A 20,689-nucleotide genomic window follows, 5' to 3' on the forward strand; every position below is an offset into this window, starting at 1 on the left:
TGTGAGGCCTTTGAAAGATTCCCTTTAGAGCAGGATGAACCTCTGAGGAACCCCAGAGGGCTGGTGCCCTGTCCATGCCTACCTGCACTTTGTGTTCCTCACCCAGCCCTCCCAAAGCCTCCCTTCCCCACCCACTGCCCACTCCCACACAGGATGGGTACACAAGGCACACCAGCTACACCAACACCCCTGCACTTTGGGGCTTCCACTTTTATCTCCAAAGAGCCTTACAGTCAAAAGAGATTGCAATTTATAGGTAAATAAATCTGTGTCAGCTGTTTCATTCACAGCTGAAAACTATTACCTCTCCTTGGGCTGGAAGTCATCCATTCTGTCACCCACCCAAACCCATCCATTCCATCATCCACCCAAAACCAAGGGTATTTCAGGGCCCTGGCAGTTCTTCCAGTCAGAGCTGGACTCTTCAGCTAACTAATATTACAGAAGAAAACTAAGTACTTTTCACCAACTCATTCAATAACAGAAAATTAACACCTAAATTTAGTTAGGGGCTCACCTACCAAAAGCAGTCAAAAAGTGGTACGTCACACGTGCTTAGAAAAGACACAGCCCCAAATACTAACATAATTTCTCTTTTAAAAATACCAAGGGTATTCCTTATCTAAGAAAATATAAATCTGATTTAACTCAATAAATAATATTGGGGGGCCACAGGGAGGGTAAGAGGATCAAAACCAATCTTAGCACTGTGCAGCTCCAACTGCCTTACAGTTAAATGGCTTTTAGCATGGCAGAGCCAAGCCCAGCTGTGGGACATGCTCAGAGCTGCACAGGAGTGGCAAACCAAGGTGTTCACACACAGACCCACAGAGGCTTCTGCCATACAGGGCTCAAAGACATTACAGCAATTAAAGAAAAAATGCTTTATTTTGTTTCTCCAACCACAGATTCTGCTCACAATGGTTTTTTAAATAGGAATAGATAAATGAAATTTATGAAGTTCTTCTGTATTTTTTTTAAAAACTCTCTAGTGTAAAAACTGAAGGGGAGGGGGAATAAAGCAGAAATAAGGGAGGGGGAATAAAGCAGAAATAAAGTATTTCCTATCAAAAAGGCTTCCTTTGAATCATGGAATCCAGTCCATGTCCTTCCACAAAACCACACAGCTGGTGAACACACTCAGAAACTCCTTGGCCTCAGCAGGCTTTTACCAAGTGGATTACTATTGGAGGTCAATCCATTTTAACCACAGCTGCAATGTAACCTAATATGTCCACATTAGAACTTATGGTAAGAATGCAATATTTTAATTATACCAAATAAAAGAACAGATGTTACAGGAGAAATTATTCTAACATCATGCTGTCTTTAATACAAGCTCTTTTTAAAGACACATTACTGTAATTTGATTTTTTTTTTAGAGCAATTCATTAAGTGCCAGTCATCCAGACTACCAGATACTCTTATCAGTCTGCTTAACATTGTGAAGTTCAATCTTTGGAAAGAATCCAGCTAACCAGGAGCCAGATGCCGATGAATATATTCTATTAAAATATCTAGGAAAGACAAGGATGTTTCATTAAAAGGACATTTGTAAATCACCAGGCTTGTCTAAAAGCACTTATTATGCATCTAGGCCATGGCCTTGCAGGTTATGTGCTCTGGGCTCCCTGGTTCAGACAAGTGGTGCTGCCAGGCAGCTCCAACCCTGACAGGAGATCACCTCAGCAATGTTTTCACAGAGAGCACACAGGACAGCAGGTTCTTAGCAACACTTCTGTGCTGTCAAAGGGACAGGACTGCTTAAATCTTAATCTATTCTGCAGTTCAGTAGGAGGGACCCAAAGGACCCACAATGTCTAAATGATAAAGCTTCAGGATTGTTCACTGCTGTCCTGAGGAGAATTCAGCTGGTCATCCAGAGATGACATAAAGCATTGAGAAATTCAAATCTTTATTTCTTTTCAGAGTAACAACCTTGTGGTGATGCTTTCCCTGAAATCAGTAACTTCTGTCAGGCCTTTTGCTGAGTCCTGTCATTGCTGTGTCAAAGTTCCCCGGTGAGAAAGGGAAGCAGAAAGGAGCAGGGTACCCCAGGGCAGGGTCACTTGCAGAGGGTACCCCAGGGCTCTGCCATGCTAAAAGCCCTTCACTGTAATGCAGTTTCAGCAGCACACACAGGGCAGCACAGGACAGGCTCTGCAAGGAGCTCCTCTGGGCAGGACACCCAGCAAGGCACAGAGCAGATGAACCCAAGGCTGGGTCACACCTCTCATGGGCCAGATACGGCTTTACACCAACGTCAAGTTCCCGCTTTTTGGAACCCTGGAAGTTGCTCTAATTACTGCTGCCAGGCACAGCCCCCAGTTAGAGGCACTTAGAGCAAAGTCCAGGCCATGGAGCAGCATTTCTCAACTCCCTAGAGCTGGGCACAGGCAGATTTCCACTGAAGGGCTGCTGCCAGCACTGTACCACACGAGAACAGGCAGCAAAACAGCACACACATATTCCAGAGCAAAGGCTTCACAGCACTCTGAACACATGAAGTGCCAAAAGCAACTGAAGTCAAGGAAGTAAACGTTTTGGTGGTATATGGACATGACATCAGCTTAGAAAATTGCCTTGGCTCTCAGGAACTTCATTTCACACAGGAAATACTGTACAAACATCACAGCCATGCCACAAATATTTTTATGAAGTTGCTGGCAGACATCAGCACAGGGAAAGGACACCAGAGAAGAGAGCTGGTGGCAAGGAAGAGCAGATGGAGGGAACACAGTGCACAGGACACTGAATGCACCAAACAGGCAGGACTCTGCAGAGCAGAGCACAGGGAGGCACCATGGGCAGGTACCAAACACTCCAGATGTGCTGCTGGGAGGGCTCAGTACATCAGGAGATGGGAAGCACCCACGAGGCTTCTCCCAAGGGCACAGCAGCAGCCCAAGGTGTCTCTGCCAGCCCAGTGGCCAAGGGGCTTTATCTGCCCTGCCACACGTCCTGCACAGTGCTGGTGCCAGGCAGGACCCTCACCCAGACCTCCAAGTTTATAACCACAGACTTGCATCACAACCACCCTAAAACCCCCACAACTCCAACTCCCAAACTGATCCTATTCAAAGTCAAGATTCCAAATCAAAAATCCACTTTCTCAGTTGCTAGTTAAAGTATTCACCTAGACTTATATTTTTCCAACAGAAATCGCTGTAGTATGTCTTAGAGTCATTACATGCTAATCATTAAAATGAAAAAAAAATCCTCCTTGGCTATTTCCTAAACTCTATTTCTGCCTCAGACATAGCCAATTTATTCACTGGCAGATTTCACATGCACCAATCTGCACACCTGGCCCCAAATCCATACAGCCAGTTACTTGCTGTTTGGACAAATGCACAGGAGTGCTGCATGTGGATGACTGCAATTACCAAAATACCAATGCAGTTATTTTCCTGTGCATACAGAGTCTTGCAATTATTTATAGAATAATTTGTGGCATATGATACTATTTCATTTATACTTATGAGAATATTTAAATATGCCTTAGGCTGCCTTGGGGCAGGTAAGGGACATTTGCTTAAGAGAACTACAAGAACAGTTTTTATTTCAACTCCAGAGCCCCTGAATGGTGCTGTGAGAGCCCACAGGGCAGCCACAGGTGCCCATAAGCTGAGGTAGCTCCTTTGCAAGCATGTTGTCAACTGCCATTGATTTTTATGACAATTTTTGAATTATGCTGAAAACCTCCAACACACACCAATTTATCATCCTACCAATGGCATGCTTTTAAACAGGCCATTTTAATAAACCCCTCTGGCATACACACTGTTTTTAAAGGCAGCTCAGATATTTTATTTTCTTTGCAAGAGTGAAAGGACAATGAAATTAGAAAGAAATCTTTGTGATCAAAATGGCTTTGTACAAGAGATTCCTTCCAATTACAAGCTATTTGGCCAATAAAATATTTTCTGGCTTGACAGTAGTTCATGCCTGCTACACTGTACCTCACACAGGACGTGCAGCTGAAGGCAGTCCATGCAGGAAGCACACATCACTAAACCAGAGCCCAACTGCAGCTTCTTTTTCACTTTAAGAACCTTTGATCAGCCAAGCTGTGTAATTACTCTTAAGCATGGCTAGGGTGTCTGCTGGAGTGCAGGGCCATACAGCATTTTTTTCCCTCTCTCTCCAGGGAAAAGCACATCAATTGCTTTCAGCTAAATGCACTCACATATGAATATTTTAGTACAATTTAATGTTTCTGCACCAACCCCAAAGGAGCAGAGCATCAATTTGTGAACATAGTTTTCTTGGAGTTAAAAGCTACACTGGATAATGCAGGATGAAAGGGGTTGTCAATCCTTAGCTTTTTAGCAAGTCAGAGAAAGACAGTCTGTAAATTCAGTCCCAGCTGCATACAAACAGCTCTCTAAAGTTTGCCACCATAAAGCTACTTTTCAACAACAGAGAATTATCAGAGGAGATATTCCAAAAACAATTTCCCAAGCACAGTTGGTTTTCCCAATGCTATTCCCATCTGCCACCTACCTAAGAGCCCCAGCCATTTATACCATGCAAAGTGCACCTGCTGGGCTGTTAATAACACCCACAAACCTGATGGACAAATAACACATTCCTACAAAGCTGAAGAGAGCAGAAATGATGTACCATGCTTTTGAAGAGAGAAACTTTGCTATCTCAATATTCCCTTGTATGTGCAACAAATGAGGAAGAAATTAAGATCTTATCAAAGAGTAGAACATTTTTTTAAGAAAGTACAATCCAGACAAGAGAAGTGACAATTCTCATGATGCCAAGGGAACGAATTAGTTTGTTCTGTTGTTAGTAATTTTAGGTAAGGGCCAGAGAACAAAAAAAAGAAAAATACTAGAATAAAATATGCCTTGTTTCACTTTCCTTATGCTTCCTCACAAGAGAGTGAAGGGAAACAGCAGATAAGCTAATCTGAACAAGCAAAGGATCCCTAAGAAAATGCTGGGAAGGAATTAACACTCAAGGACAGTTAGCATTCACTTATTACAAAGAAACAGAAAATACAGGAATGATGTCAATGATGTGATACTGTGCCTCTCCCTACCTGCTCCTCCCAAAGCAAGATGACTACTAAGTGCTAAAAAGCAACTCACTACAGTGAAAGGGATGCTCAAGGGGGCACAGAGAGGCTCAGAAAGGATCCCATCCTCTTCTAGAAGGATGGAACAAGAATTCCAGCATTCTTACACAGCTTTGGTGCCTTTCCAGTGAACCAACATCTCACTCCTCAGTGTCCCACCTGAAGCTGCAGCTCTCACATGCCTCTTTTCCTCTCATTACTCCTGTCAATTCCTGACAGCTGTAAACTGCCTCCCTTGTGAAGTTCCTTCCATCTCTTACAGCCAGAGAGCTCTTCCACCATGAAGCCAAGCAGTTTCCTCCTGGCCATCACATCACACCCACACTGAGCTCCCCTCTACCCTGCCCACAGGAGCTTTCTCAGTGCATGCACCCACCTTCTGTGCATCATGCCACATTCTAGCGCAAGCATTTCATCCAGTGGCAATTATTGCTACATCACATATTTCCTAACTTGGGCCTTCCTGAGTTTTCCATCTCAGTTTCTTGCCATCTATTAGTGTTTTCTACCCAATGTTGAAAGTAACAAGACAGCAGCAACTGAACACCTTAAAATACAAAAATAAAATTTAAAAAAGAAAGTAGTTTTGCTAGCTAGGAAATCCTACAGCAGAAACTAAGGCAGTTCTAGAGTTAGACCCTGAAAGAGCACCAATTTTAGAAGAGTGAAGATTTAAACTCTGCAGAGATTAAATTAGAAGGACACCTTTCAGGCAGCAGCTGATCCTTCACAAGGGCAGAGGATAACAAAATACACACACACTTGCCAAGAAAAGCACCTCTCAGTGTCACTGAGGTTCTGGCTGTTCTCTGGGGACAAGAAGCTGAGTGTGAGATAATCCCAGTACAAGCCCACCTTCCTTCAAAACCCAAGGGAAGAATATAATTCATTAGAATAGGCTGCAAGGGAAAGCCTAGGAAAGCATGGAACAGTTTGGGCATTCAGGGACAGCTGCAGGGGCACTGCAGGGCATGATTCCCCACCTGCATCATGGATGCTGCACAACAAGTGTCTTGCTAATTACGCCTTGGGTAAGAAAAGCTAATACTGAACTAATAAATGAAGCATTCTTGTTCCATTTCCAAGTTTTAAATAACTGAAAAAAACCCACTTTTTACTTTCTTTCTTTCTTCTCCACACCTGTTTTGTTCTTGTTTCTTTCTTTATGAACATGAGTGAAAGCACTGGGAAGATTTTTACTGTGGAAAGTGACACCCCTGACTATTTGAAATTTCTTATCTAAAACTAGCAGTTACTCTGAGGTGGTAGGCTTGATTTCTGTAAGAAATTTAATATTTTCTAACTGGATATACTTAACTAGCATTTAGTAGTAAACACTAATAGGAAGGATATTTTTATCCAAAACCAGCTAATTTTAACATTCTTACAAGTGCTTTTTCCTTAAACAGAAAATAACATACAGTACTAAACCTGAGAATCAAATTTCATTTTTCTGCATATAAAAAATAGTGGGAAAAACTGGCTTCTAATTGTAAAAAATATGCTAAAATGGCTGTCACTGATTAAAGACACGGAATATACTAAATTGCTTTTTTTAATTAGGAAGAAAACATTTTATATTTTAATATATCCACTAATGTCTAAAAATTTCCTTCCATCTCATCAAATAATACAAATCAGCCTTCTCTTTCATAAGACATAATGTTCAAATAGGAACTGCAATCACCTGAAAGCAAGAGGTTAAAAAAAAGGTACTAGCAGAAACAAAAATAATACACTGAATATTTTAACAGCTGGACTAAAACTGTACAAAAGAAAAATTGCCAAAGATCCAATCAAAACCCAACAATATGCATAAACACCAACATGAACAAAACCTTGAAGTTTAACAGTCCAAGGCTACTTTGGAAGAGCAGATGTGCTGTGTAGAAGCAGGGCTCAAACAGATACAAGGTGAAATCTGTGCTCTTTAATTAACTGCATTCTCCCATCACCTCAGTGAAATGAACTCCATTGCTCCTGGAGTGGCAGTGTTTGTGTACTGACACCTCAGCCATTTGCAAAGCTGCTGTGCCTGTGAGTTCCTGGGTTCTGTGAGGCACTGTCTGGGCTCTACTCTCAAAAACTGAAGCCAGTCACAGAATTACAAAGGAGCAATGACCAAGACCACCCTTGCTTCCCCAGATGCACAGCTGAAGGCACAAGCAGCCCTCTCAGGCAGTTGTGATATGTTCTCACCCAGGGATGAGCACAGCCACCCCAGCAGGCACAAAGAAAGAGCAGCAGAAGCACCTCCCCTCTTGCTGAGCTTGGAACTAACCCTTGTCCCTCTGCAGTCTCAAACTGACCCAGTTCCAGAGTCCTGGAAAACAATGCATTCCACTCCTCCACTGAGACTGGGCAGGCTATTAATAGAGTGCAAGAGCACACTCTGAGATACTTTCCCAGCAGAAGCTGCACAGGAGAACAAGCGTGCCTCAGACTCCAGAGCTTCTTGGATCCAAGACTCTTCCCCTGCTTAAAACCCACACACCCAGAGGGCACACACCATGTCAGCTCAGAACTGAGCACAAAACTCAGCTCTCAGCTGCCTGCCCAGCGTCCAAACCTGCCTTGCAATTCCCCAGACAGGGTATCAGAATATCACAAGCTCTCCCTGAACCGATACCGAGCACAGCTCACACAGGGAGAAAGCATCTTCTGAGAACTGCTAAAATAGCCAGTGTCATCCTGACCTGACCAAAAGAGCTCAGCTCTTCAAGTCAACTCTATTTTCCACTTCTAGCTGAAGTACCAAAAAGATGGTGAAGTAGAATTAGGAATGTTAAATTAAAAATTTGCAGCTTTCAACTGCTTCACATTTAAGGTGCCTACCCAACACACAGAAAAATTCAAATCTCTAGTCAGCAACTCTGTGGACTTAATATCAATTCAATTTGCACTTCCATTACAATTAACATTCCATATTTTCTATATTTCTAAGGCACTGAATGCTATCCTTGCATGTATTTGAAGATTCACACTAAATATCTGAAATTTCAAAGAAGAGGCATGTAATTTCCAGTACTCAGCACAACTCACTTTTTAACAAACACTTGTTAAGAAGTGAAATGAGAGAAAAATGCATCAGCCTGCAGACAAACAGAGCACCACACAAGTGTGTCAGTTCAGATCATTTATGACACCAGAGTTTAACATTCATCCATTACTCCTGACTAAAGGCTATTTAACAATCCTCTAGAAGAGGACAATGACAACACTGATGTGATCCTATGATGTGGCTTTATGTTCTTACTACGCTCACATGTTGCTATGTGCCATCTGTGGCAAAATACAGCATTGTATCATCATCAAAAACCAGCCTTTTTTGTTTCAACATAATTGTTTATATGCCCTTGACTCTGGAAAGAATGTCCATTGTTGAGCTTTAATACACAAACCAGAGCTGAGCTGTCTTCAAATTCATATTCTCCACCTCATTAATGGATATTTAGGTAGAGAAGAACTAAGGATAGTTAGTCCCATCTCATGCCCTTTCAAAATACACACTTAAATGACACTTAGCTTATACCCTGGTAAGCAGACAGAGTTGGGGTTGCATTTGTAACCCACAGAACCTCCCAATTTCCTTACACAGCAGAGGTTAATATCACTGCTTTCAAGATTTTGGAATTACCTTAGTCTTATCAATAGGCCTACTTCTCAGAAGGAGTGTTTAGTAGCAGTTGGTTATCACATAGATTTACAGGTTTACACATTAGCATGTCTGGAAATAGCTCAACTCAAGCCCACAGGGTCATCATCAGATGGCCTCTGATGAGGACTTCAAAAAAAGTAGCAAACATCCCTATCCACAACTCAAGACAGAAGAAATCAGAAGCATGGAACATCTTGTTCCATGAAAATCAAGAAAATCCAGCAGACAGAGCTGACGACAGAATCACAATTTCCTGTCTTTGACATCGAAGTATTACTCTATCCTGCTGGATTTATTACTAGAAAAATAATGGTCATGGTTCGCTTAAATTTGCAGCAATGGCAAAGGCAAAACATTTCAGGATGCTATCAAGGCTCTGAACATGCATGGCTTTTTAGTATTATTTAAATGGTTATGATTTGGTAAATGCAGCAATTGAAATACGATGAGTTTTCCTACTAAGTTTCAGCTCACTCTGCCCTTCTGGTCTCATTAAGGCACTAACAAGTAAAAAGCTGCTCCTGGGTGCCTTCTGTGTCATACACAAAGAGCTGTTTACTGAGAGGCAAAACCTTTACTCCAGTAAAGGAGCTCAGGGTACCCCTGACAGACCATCACATCTCATGTGGGCTCTGCCCCACCAGGTGAGCTACAATTGTACCTTCCTGTTCACAAACACTCAAATGTGCTACAATTGTACCTTCCTGTTCACAAACACTCAAATGTGCTACAATTGTACCTTCCTGTTCACAAACACTCAAATGTGCTACAATTGTACCTTCCTGTTCACAAACACTCAAATGTGCCTCATCTGGCTGCAGCTTTCCTTGCATGTCCTCAGGTCATAAAGAACAATAAAAGAAGTCTCAGACTTCGGGACAGAAAGGTCCACACAGACACAAAAAGACACAGAAATCAGTTCCCTGTGATACAGGGATGCAGAAATAGCAGAAAAATATGTGCAGCATGTTATTGCCCAGTACTGAGCCGCTCAGAGTACGTCCTTGGTATTCCACTCTACAGCAGCCAATCTGCAGATTATTCCTCTCTTAAATTTCTTGCACTTTCATTTCTCACAAAAATTTTGCTTTGACTGTACTGCAATAATTCAGTGACAGTTACTAAAAGTTTTTTAATAATCATCACCTGAAAAAACCCAGAACACACAATTGCAAGAGATCAAGCCACGGATTGATGTAATTTTGAGTTTACATCAGTAATGACATCTCTTAGCATATCAATGCCAGCTGCTAGGAAGCTAAGGAAGGTTCAGGCAGCTATGAAAGAATGCAGCATGCAAACCCCTGACAAAGCTGTGTTAGAACACATCCCATTCACCCAAAGCAGAGGTTTCATCCAAGCTTGCTTCTGTCATTTTGTAAGCGCATCGTCGAGTGACAGCATCACAGCAGGCACACTGATGCTCCTGTCAGGCCTGGAATTAAGACTCAGCTCATCTCTAAGTGCTTGCTCTGAAGGAAAATGCAGGCTAGAAACTATCCCAGCCCTAGGATGAGAGATATTTCCATACTTACTGGTGCTACTATTTTGCCCGTCTGTCCGACCTGCAAGTCATTAGGAACAAAGCCAGCATCAACAGCTGCACGGGAAGCTCCAACTAGTTGAAAGAAAATATTTTCAATGTTTTCTTTTAAAATACTTGCAAGCCAAATTTATATCACCATAAAAGCCCATGTATTTTACTGAAGAGTCCCACACTCTTAAGGGCACATATTTAAAAACTTCCCTCTTAAAAGCTCTTACGGTAATCCCTCTCTATACCACTAGTTAAAAACCTCCAAATACTAAGTGCTAATGCACTTCATAAGCAACAGGAAATCCCTACTCCCGGCACCAAAGGGCCATATATTTAAACCAAGGATTTCAATCTGGCATATTTCCATGATTTTTTTTCTTGTTCCTTTGTCAAAAGAAGATTTTCCCATAAATGCCTTCCCAAAATGTTCCTTCAAGTCCGAATGTAACATATGTGCTAACTTGTATTGCTGTGAACCTCAAAAATCAGGCATGGTAAAAAAAAATATAGTAAACTCAGAAATGCCATATGGACATTTAGTTAGCAAAAACACCACTTTAAAAACAAGCCAATCATGTGAATGCTGAAATTAATGGAACTAAAACATTAGAGCACACAGTTTCTCCTTCTTCCCCAGCCTTTATAGAAAAAACTTCACTGAGACATTGTATATAGTTGATTTTCTCCTGTTAATACAAAAGCACAGCAAAAGGGCAGAGCCACTCAAACTACAACAATGTGAGTGGAATTCTGTATAGAAGCACTAGAAAAGGATGTATGCAGAGAGTATCAGCTCTTCAAAATGAGCTAAGACTGCTTCACTTTTTGTTTGCAAGCTTCTGTTCTGGAGATTTTAGAAGCACAGGGAATATTACAGGTTAATATTTTGCTTCATACACAGGCATTTAAGTATTATTGACAAAACTTTATCTATTACTAAACTAAGAGCATTTTAACCATTTGATAGAGACATGAAAATAAAAGACTTAAGATGAATTCTGGTTTTAATGTGACCTGTTTAAATATAATAAACAGGGTTAAAAAAAATAAGGAGGAAAACAAGTTTACCTGCAGCATTCAACTGATCCGCAAGTTCATACAACAACTTAAAGTTTTCACCACTCTTCAAGCCCCTCCCTTAAAAGTTAAGAACAAAAGAAGATCAAGAAAGAAGAACATGGTGCTTTAATTTTTTTTGCCTATGTAAACTTTCTGTATGAGTATTAGCGTTTGTAAAGACTCAAAGTTATGGCTGCACAGGGTATTTCTGGATACATTACTAACCAGTATTTAATATCTGGACATTTAGCTTTTTTCTTTGCCATTAATATTTCATATGTATAAACCAACACCACTCTGTCTTGTTTACTTCCTGCACACAGCACCATCAAGGTCATTCTCCAAAACCAGGGAAACAGAATTTTTTAAACTAATTTGTGCTCCCTCTGCTGGCTTCAGGAACAAAACACTGTAGTGGGATTAGTAAGACATCATTTTAGCTGTAGGTATATAGTAAAAATCACAGACCATCACTTGATACCTAAGGAGCAGAATACAATCAATACAGGTTTTTAAATCATTAAGGTCATTACATAATAATGTTCAGACTGACTGAAATGATCAGCAGTAATTTTGAAACATGATAAAACATGATAAATTTCCATCTAAAAAACAATTGATATTGCTAAAATTTTAAAGAGGCTCATCAAATATGAAAATGTTCTAACAAAGCCTCCCAGCATATGCTAAACTCATGTATTACCTCTTTACACAATATACATGTTGGGTGCTTCCCCAGTAGCTCCCATGGAATATTTGAGAATTACATCATAATTTCTTTTTTTTTCCTAATATATCCCATTACAGACATGATTTACCAAGAGGTCCCATTAGTGCAGTGCAGCATCAGCCAGTTTCTCTGTGATCACTCACCCCCTGACACAACCACCTTGGCACTGGTGAGCTCCGGCCGGTCGCTCTTCGTCAGCTTCTGCTCAATCCACTCCGACATCCCCACGGGCGGCGGGGGCGTCACTGCATCCACCACAGCAGCAAACCCCACAAGGAAAAGGAGAAAGCATGGGTTTGCAAGCTGCAACCTGAGCTCAAGCTTGTGTTTTCAAACTGAAACCTAAGCTCAAGCTCAATTCAGAGTTCATTCTAGAACCAATTCTGCTGTGAGCTTTTGCAGTTGCTGCTGGCACTGAGGAACGAGCCTCGTTCACCAGCTGTGTTCAGGGAACTACAGTACCAACTGCACCACAAGGAATTCTGTCATGTTCAGGGAACTACAGTACCAACTGCACCATGAGGGATTCTGCTGTGTTCAGGGAACTACAGTACAAACTGCACCATGAGGGATTCTGCTGTGTTCAGGGAACTACAGTACCAACTGCACCATGAGGGATTCTGCTGTGTTCAGGGAACTACAGTACAAACTGCACCATGAGGGATTCTGCTGTGTTCAGGGAACTACAGTACAAACTGCACCATGAGGGATTCTGCTGTGTTCAGGGAACTACAGTACAAACTGCACCATGAGGGATTCTGCTGTGTTCAGGGAACTACAGTACAAACTGCACCATGAGGGATTCTGCTGTGTTCAGGGAACTACAGTACAAACTGCACCATGAGGGATTCTGCTGTGTTCAGGGAACTACAGTACAAACTGCACCATGAGGGATTCTGCTGTGTTCAGGGAACTACAGTACAAACTGCAGCATGAGGGATTCTGCTGTGTTCAGGGAACTACAGTACAAACTGCACCATGAGGGATTCTGCTGTGTTCAGGGAACTACAGTACAAACTGCAGCACAAGGAATTCTGCTCTACAGGTGCCCCACACTGATACCAACCCAGCACAAGTGTGAGCCTCACTATCACAGGCAGACAAGTCAATCAGGCAACACCAACAGTGCAACACGCTCATTCAGGAACATTTGACTCCTGCCAACCACAGATGTTAGGAAATACAGGATGGGTCACAGGCAGGGACTAAGGCCCACAGTGAAAAACAGCAGAGGTCACAAAAATGGAACAGGTTAGCCAGAGTAGTTGTGAAGTCTCCACCTGTGGACATTCTCAAAGCCTGACTGGACACAGTCCTGGGCAACCTGCTCCATGGGGCTGGACTAGATGATCTCTAGAGATCCCTTCCAACCTCAACCACTTTGTCATTCTTGACTGGATTTCTCAATTATCTGAGCTACACTGGCTTCATTAAATTGTAAATTGAACTGATACAGTTAAAACTGATCTAAAACTCTGTATTCTCAAATCAATTTAAACTGCCACTAATTTAGCTTGATGATGTAATGACTTATCTCAATTGCAATATGATTAAACCAAAACTTCTATTTTTTCTCAGTCTTGTTTTGAAAACCAATCTGGTTATTCAAACAGCTGTGTCCTTCCTTAGTTTCAAGACTGCAGTGGCAGACATTTAGGCAACGAGTGGAACAAGCATGGATTTCAGCACAGATCATCTCCCTTTCTGGTCAAAGAAAAGGAAGTAACTGTGCACATAATCTCTATCTTCTCTTATCAGACATCACTAAAAAAGTGCAAGCACCTGTAATTAGAAATATAAAGCTTACATGATGACAATCACTTTGCTTTGACAAATCCTTCTACAAAACATCAGCAGGCAGTGAGCAAAACTAACTCTATTAAACAAAACAACAGCACCCCAGAACCAATACTCACACTTTTCTACACTGGCACTGCCCCCACTCGCTGGTGCAGCCTCAAATGAAGTTCCCCGTACAGTAAACACTTTGACTGCTTCATCACACTGCACAGTGCAAATAATATTTCCTAAAAAAAGGGACATTAAAAATTTAAATATTATCAGACACATTGTGCTTTTAAAAAAAACCCAAAATTAATATCAAAACCACATTAGCAGTTGTACTGGAATATGCAACATCCAGCAAGGTACTTCCCAAAAATGCAGTTTTAGATGACTAAAACTTAGCACTTTATAAACAGAGATTAAAAATACTTTAACTGATGTTTTAGCCCCGTGTTTCTAAAGTATGAATACAAATCCTCTATTTTTAAAGGATACAAAGCATTCAAACCATCTCTTATGAATGAGATTTTAAATTTCAGAAGGGATGAAAAAAACAACTTTGAAAATGCCATTCTTACACATAAAGAATGTCTATAACTCAAAGTAGATCTTTTATCCTGTTGCATGAATTCATCAGAACTGAAGACAATAAGGCCTCCCCCATCTGTGGGACTGTGTTTCTCTCTATAATATAATACAATACTTCACACTGGAGGCTGCAGGGAATGCTAAAAGAAAACTAGCTGCAACATTCATAAACATTCAGCTATTCACAAACAAAGTCATATTGAAACTGTGAATTACTGGAAAGTAACTTAAAGTGCAGCACTAAACCACATTCCAGGACCATAACTCAAAATATAATACCCTGCTGGTACATGTGGTACAACTTTACAGTAAAATTAAGAAACACAAGCTAATGAGCTAATATCTAAAATAAAACAGTGTCAGCCAAGCATTAAAGAAACAAGACTGAAAAAATAATTACAAATTAAGGTAATTAAATATTAGAAATAATTCACTCAATGTCTTCGTAATTAGAAAAAATAACCCTGTGGTATCTTAAATCAGAGCTAATGCAAGTCCTATTAAATAAAGCTGGACAATTAACCTATGTCTTATGCTGTCCAGAACCTGATCAGAAGGGTATTAACAAACACAGCACATGGAAAGGATGGAACCAAATTCTGTTCCTTAGGGTGACAGACATGGGTCTGACATGCTTCCACCAAAGCCCTTGGAATTACCTCCTTTCTCACACAGGGAGCATCCTGTCCATCCCCAGGCTTCATTTTTTATGAATCACAGCAACTGAGATTGTAAAGGGAAAATTCCTATCATATTCCAAGGTTTTAACATTAGGGTCATGTAGAAAAATTAGCACTACTGGATTCTTCACTGGACAAATACCACACAGCTTTTGTGATTACCCACCTGCATAGATAGTTCTCACAAAAGTATCTGGGGACTTAATTTCAATAATGTCAGAAACAGGGGCAACATCAAGCTTGCCAGCCACTCTGGGAATAAGATTCTAGAAATTAAGAGATGAAAAGTTAGCAAAGTAAGCTAACTAAAATGTACACAGTCAGTAAAAGAACACTGCTGACCTGATTTCATATAAGGCTGTCTCTGAGACATATAGAATTAAGATTTTTGAAGGGCTACTCATGTAGCCTTAGCAGCCAAATAAAACCCCATTACTGTAATAGCATTAGACATTTTATGAGACTTACTGTAAGTAAACCCATAATTCAATATCTTAAATTAGGAGACTTATTTGCTTCAAATATTCTAAAACTGAATATAGATGCCACTTACTCAGAAAATTGACAGTTATAGATTGTTGAGCTCTTGGCACTTCAAAGAAAAAAAATGGTGCTTTTGGAAGTTAGATGCCAGAAATTATAGGAAAAAAACCCTGCACTCTTCCCTCCAGAAAAAAAAAAATTAAATTTAATATTAAAGTACATATTCTCTTGCTCCAAAACTTACTCTAGAAAATTACTTAGCACCTTTAGGAGTGGGAAAAAGGATAAAAAGAGCATCAGAAATTATGAAGAAATCAATGATAAGATGATTATTTGCTTTTTGTCTGCCTCCTAATCTGGTACAAGAAAAAAAGGCCCAGGTCTGAAATCTTCACTCACATGAAGCACTCAAAAATGGCAGTGTAAGCTTTAAAGCAAAAGCCATTAACTCCTATGACACTGCAGTTAAAAAAAAAAAGAAAAAAAAAGAAAAAAAAATTTAAAACCTAAGGCTTAATTTCTCCTAGCAAAAACACAAGCATATGGATTGCTATTGATTGGAAGTGAAAGCAGGCAGATGGAAGGCCAATGTCTGCCCGTCCTACAGCGGCACGATTTCTGAAGGATCCCTTCCTTCTAATTTACTGCACCACAATGCTGCCCAGATTCTTAGTACTGAGCTTCTCCATGTACTTATAAACACAATTTTAAAAAAAGTTTTGAAAAATAAAAATTGTATTTTCATTACAAACCATCCTGGCTGGAACTTAGCTCTGCGTTATTTATGTATGTTTACAGACATTTTAATGCACATAACTTCTACCACAGATGCAAATCCCACTGCAAAAAAAAGTTTGCTTCCAATAGGTTTGCTCACTCTCATTTCAACATGCAAATAACAGATTTTTCATCCCAATTTGGTGTGATTTTCCTAACAATTTTCATGCTTTCAGATCACTTAATCTGGTTCGCCTTATTGCACATTTTGCCTTGTGTCCATAGGATTGGCAGGTTACCACAGATCATTTCTTCTACACTATTTTTTTCACATCAGATCATAAAAGAACTCAAACTTGAATCATGAAATCTAACTAATGACTTCTTAAGCAAACTACTGTAAAATAGTTTGCAAATGCAGAACTGTCCATGGCTGATCTCTCTCAGGCCTTTGATTCACACTCTTACATACAGCATTGTCTGTCTCTTTTCTACAAAAACTTTTTGATGCTCTTTGATCTACTCACCTTCCCAAAGGCAGATGCTCCGGCACAAATGTGGGTGTAATTGAATTTTTTATGAGTTTCCACAATCAAGGGAGTCAGCTCCTCTGAGAATAAAAATACATTGCTCAGAATTTACAACCATCTTATTTTCAATCACAAACACAAATGCATCAATAAATTTCTTTTGTGAATAGGTAAGAACAACTCTCACCTGCTAGAAATCCCTTGTACACATCATGCTGAGCCACGAGAACTTTTGCAACACCCTGCACTTTGCTGAGCTCTGATGCTACCTGTGATTACAAGTGAATTATTATTAGTTTGTGTTTTAACAGGCACCACAAACATATAACTAGGGAGTCCCCGCTGCTCATAGCCTACAGATTCATAAAACCAGAACCAAAAGCACATGAATTTCAAAATCAGAACAGACCTGAACAGAATAAAATGCAGGTCTTCTGATCCACAGCACAGCTCCTTATGGGATAATGAAAATGAATTTGTGAATCAGAGAACTACGGAGTAAATCAGCCTCAGGAAAACTTGCCTGAACCTTGCCTCCTGCATGCAGGGCTCCACAGCAATCCCAGCATTTCTTAGAGCAGCCAACAACAGCCACACTTGAGGATTACTGCTCTGTATTCCAACACAATCACCAAGAAACAAATCCTACTTTAAGTTCAGTCAGTATCTACCACACAAACAAATACAAATGTACAATGCTGCTATGATTTTTGTCCAAATTCTAGGAGCAACCCTTTGTTTGCATCTGACTTTTTGCCCACTGAAGCAATGTGTATTTTCAATTTATATTTATGCATTTTTTTCGTTTGAATTGGCACAAGTGAAGTTCAAATGATAAAAGGGTTACTACAGATCAGAGAGAAGAGGACTGACAGCAAGGTCTGGAGACCACATGCATCGTTCAGGAACAGAGTAGTTTTACTGAGTTTGATGAGTATCAGTTTACCCTCAAAAATTAACAAAAGGAAATAAAGAAAAAAAATCCCTAGTAGCTGCTGCAGAGTATCTGGCTCTTAAATAAAAATCTCTAAACCTTCATTTTTTATAAAATACTTTTTCCCACCATAACACACAGACTCCATATATTTAGCATTAAAACAAACAAACAAAACATTCACAATCATTTTTGTCCTGTGCACGTGCATAGAAAAAGGAAAATTAAAGACACACATGTCAGGCAATTATGTCCTTTTTTTCTTTTTAATTTTCTTGATTTAAATAAATATTTGCTTCATGTCCACCTCAAACACCTGAATAGCTACTAAGGTTTCTCCACCTATGTGTGAATAAGCTGCTCTAAGTATGCCTTCTTCATGAGATACTACATGTTGCTTTCAAAGTAACAGTGCATAAACAGTATGTAAATATTAGGCATAGCTTTTTGTGCTTCTCCTGTTCACACAACACAAAGTGATGTTGGAATAAAAGTGCCACTAATGTACTAACTATATTGTCTCTAGAATTGGCACATCAAAATTACACTAAAAATGCACAGCTAATGTACAAGGAACTTTTTACATACATGAGCTGTGTGATGAAGTCAAGAAGCTCTAATTTCACAATTTCAGGTTGCAAACACTCTCTGCACAACAATTTCAGGTTGCAAACACTCTCTGCACATCGCAAGTTGTGCAGAGAGTATTTGCAACCTGAAATTCTGAAATTAGCAACTTGCTCAAAAGCCCAATTTATCACTGCTGTTTCACTTCTGCTGGTTTCCATTTAAACAAGCAAAAGCTTCTTTCCAAATTCTTAGCACTGCAGTATTTGTCATTTAAACTTTACAGAGATATATCTTGTTTTAAAAGTTAATTGTCCTCTAGTCCCATAAAAATTTGCTTGCTCAAGCATGTAACACCCATTATTGATACCGTCCCCTGTGAAATGAAATCTATATCCATATTTTCTCTTTAGAAGAGAAGCAGTTCCAAGTGCAGGACTTTTCTGGCAGATTAGCAACTCCTGGCACGGTTTCTCCTGACTACAGATTATTTTTCAGGCTGCCCGAGATGCTGCCAAGTGTTGTTTCACTGCATTCTTTATTTCATTGATATGAAAATAGCATTTCCTACCTTGTCACAGCTGGTACCAGCCACCAGGCAGGACACCTCCCCTCCCAGGCTCTTTGCTGCAGTGATGGTGTTGAGGGTGATGCCTGAGAGGGACTCATTGTTATGCTCTGCCACCACCAAGGTGCTCTTCGACCTCCGCAGCACCGACGCCTGCAAAGTGAGGGAGAAACTTGCATTGAAATAAAACCAGTGGGAAACCTGGCATTGAAATAAAAACCTGCTCCTCTGGGCTTCACAGAAATCCATCACTCATACAAGTCACAAAACACTGCCAGGCTCATTCTAGATAATTTTTATTAAGTAAAGAGAATCCATAGGGTGATACAAAAAGGAAAAGACAAATCTGCTGGGCTTCAGCCTGTCTGTAACATGTTGTGCTTAAACTGAAACTCCATGGGAAAATACTGAACAAAATTAAGAAAAACATTTTAACACATTACATTCAAGCTCAGTTGATCAACTTAACCAAGTGCCTTAAAGAGTGAGGATTAGACAAGGAAATAAACAGTTGCAAATAAATATTTACTTGGTTTTCTAGGGTGGTTCTCTGGCAGCGTTTTATTATAAGTTTTAAACAAAATCTAGCTACAGAACCCACTTTTATATTTAGAGGTAAAATTTTATGCCGTGGCTGAATGAAAATTAAGCAGCAGCAGCTGACAGCCTGAAAACACACTAGGAGAAATCTTTACAGGCATCAGGTTCACTTTTCCCTCTTTTCCTTCAAAACATCTGCGCACTTATTCTACCACCACAATTTAATGGTCCTTAAATAACAGCTCTGACCAATTCACCATCCATACACAAATCTGACCTTCTAAAGCAAAAATGAAAGAAACAAAAAAAGGCAAAAACTGTCACAAAACCAAACCAAAATATTCTAAATTCTGGGACCTTCCTCTCTAATATTCAGGTGTGAAAAGACTAATACTAGAGAAGGGAAAACATTTTGGATAGGAACAGGAAAATTGTCCCTCAAGTGTTTGTTTACCCTACAGAAAGCCCAACTGAAGACTGTGTAGGATGGAACACACACAAAGCCAAGTAAATTCATCAATATAACCAAGGAACAAACACAATGCTGAAGCCACACAGCCAAACATTACTTTTTTAAATTTACATTCCAACCCCATGTCCCCTCATGCCAAACACTCACTTGCTACAACTTCAAATATAAAAAGCTTCAGAAAATATGAGAGGCTAAAATTTGCATCTGGACTTCAACCCCACAAAGCCTACCAACACACTGAATTTCAAACACAGAAAGCAAATCTCAAGGACTTCCCTGAAGCTAATCACAGTGCACAAATAAAAAAATACCAAGATAAGTTTTTGCAGAACCTGGATCATAATTTGTCCTTTTGATTAAAACAACAAGGATTCTTGTAGAAGTGCCCTGCATTTAATCTCTTATGCTTAAGGTTAAGCATAATGCTTATGGCTTGCTGTCATTAAATAGTCTAAGCTCCTTTGAAACCAATTGCCAATAACAAAATATTTACTGCCACTATAGATCAGATGCTGTATTTTTGATTGTGTTTCACACATCACCTGCAATAAAAGTTATGAAATTTTAGTCACCATTTGAAGAATAAATCCATGCCTTTGTGGCAAAAAGCCCGCTCTCCAATGATTTACAGTTGTGCCATGAGGTAAAATGGACCATACTCCTGGAAAATCCTCAAGTTTTCATATTTTCAAATGGAGACAGAGGCATTTTAAACATACACTTATTTCTGCCTATATTATCATTTTTTC

The 20,689-nt window shown here is 39.9% G+C and overlaps 1 protein-coding gene across 1 annotated transcript in view; it reads right to left on the bottom strand.

Moving 5' to 3' along the window:
• Positions 1 to 20,689, bottom strand: part of ETFA (electron transfer flavoprotein subunit alpha) — a 29,606-nt gene that overhangs the window by 4,836 nt on the left and 4,081 nt on the right. Inside the window, exons 2-9 of the mRNA XM_059482595.1 lie at positions 18,932 to 19,081; positions 17,047 to 17,128; positions 16,857 to 16,939; positions 15,296 to 15,395; positions 13,993 to 14,103; positions 12,220 to 12,321; positions 11,356 to 11,424; positions 10,286 to 10,368 (exon numbers count right to left, since the gene is read on the bottom strand). Of these exons, the coding sequence (XP_059338578.1) occupies positions 10,286 to 10,368; positions 11,356 to 11,424; positions 12,220 to 12,321; positions 13,993 to 14,103; positions 15,296 to 15,395; positions 16,857 to 16,939; positions 17,047 to 17,128; positions 18,932 to 19,081 (780 nt within the window). The remainder of the gene's footprint in view (positions 1 to 10,285; positions 10,369 to 11,355; positions 11,425 to 12,219; positions 12,322 to 13,992; positions 14,104 to 15,295; positions 15,396 to 16,856; positions 16,940 to 17,046; positions 17,129 to 18,931; positions 19,082 to 20,689) is intronic.

This window comes from Ammospiza nelsoni, chromosome 14 (genome assembly GCF_027579445.1).
Source record: "Ammospiza nelsoni isolate bAmmNel1 chromosome 14, bAmmNel1.pri, whole genome shotgun sequence".
Taxonomy (NCBI): Eukaryota; Metazoa; Chordata; class Aves; order Passeriformes; family Passerellidae; genus Ammospiza; species Ammospiza nelsoni.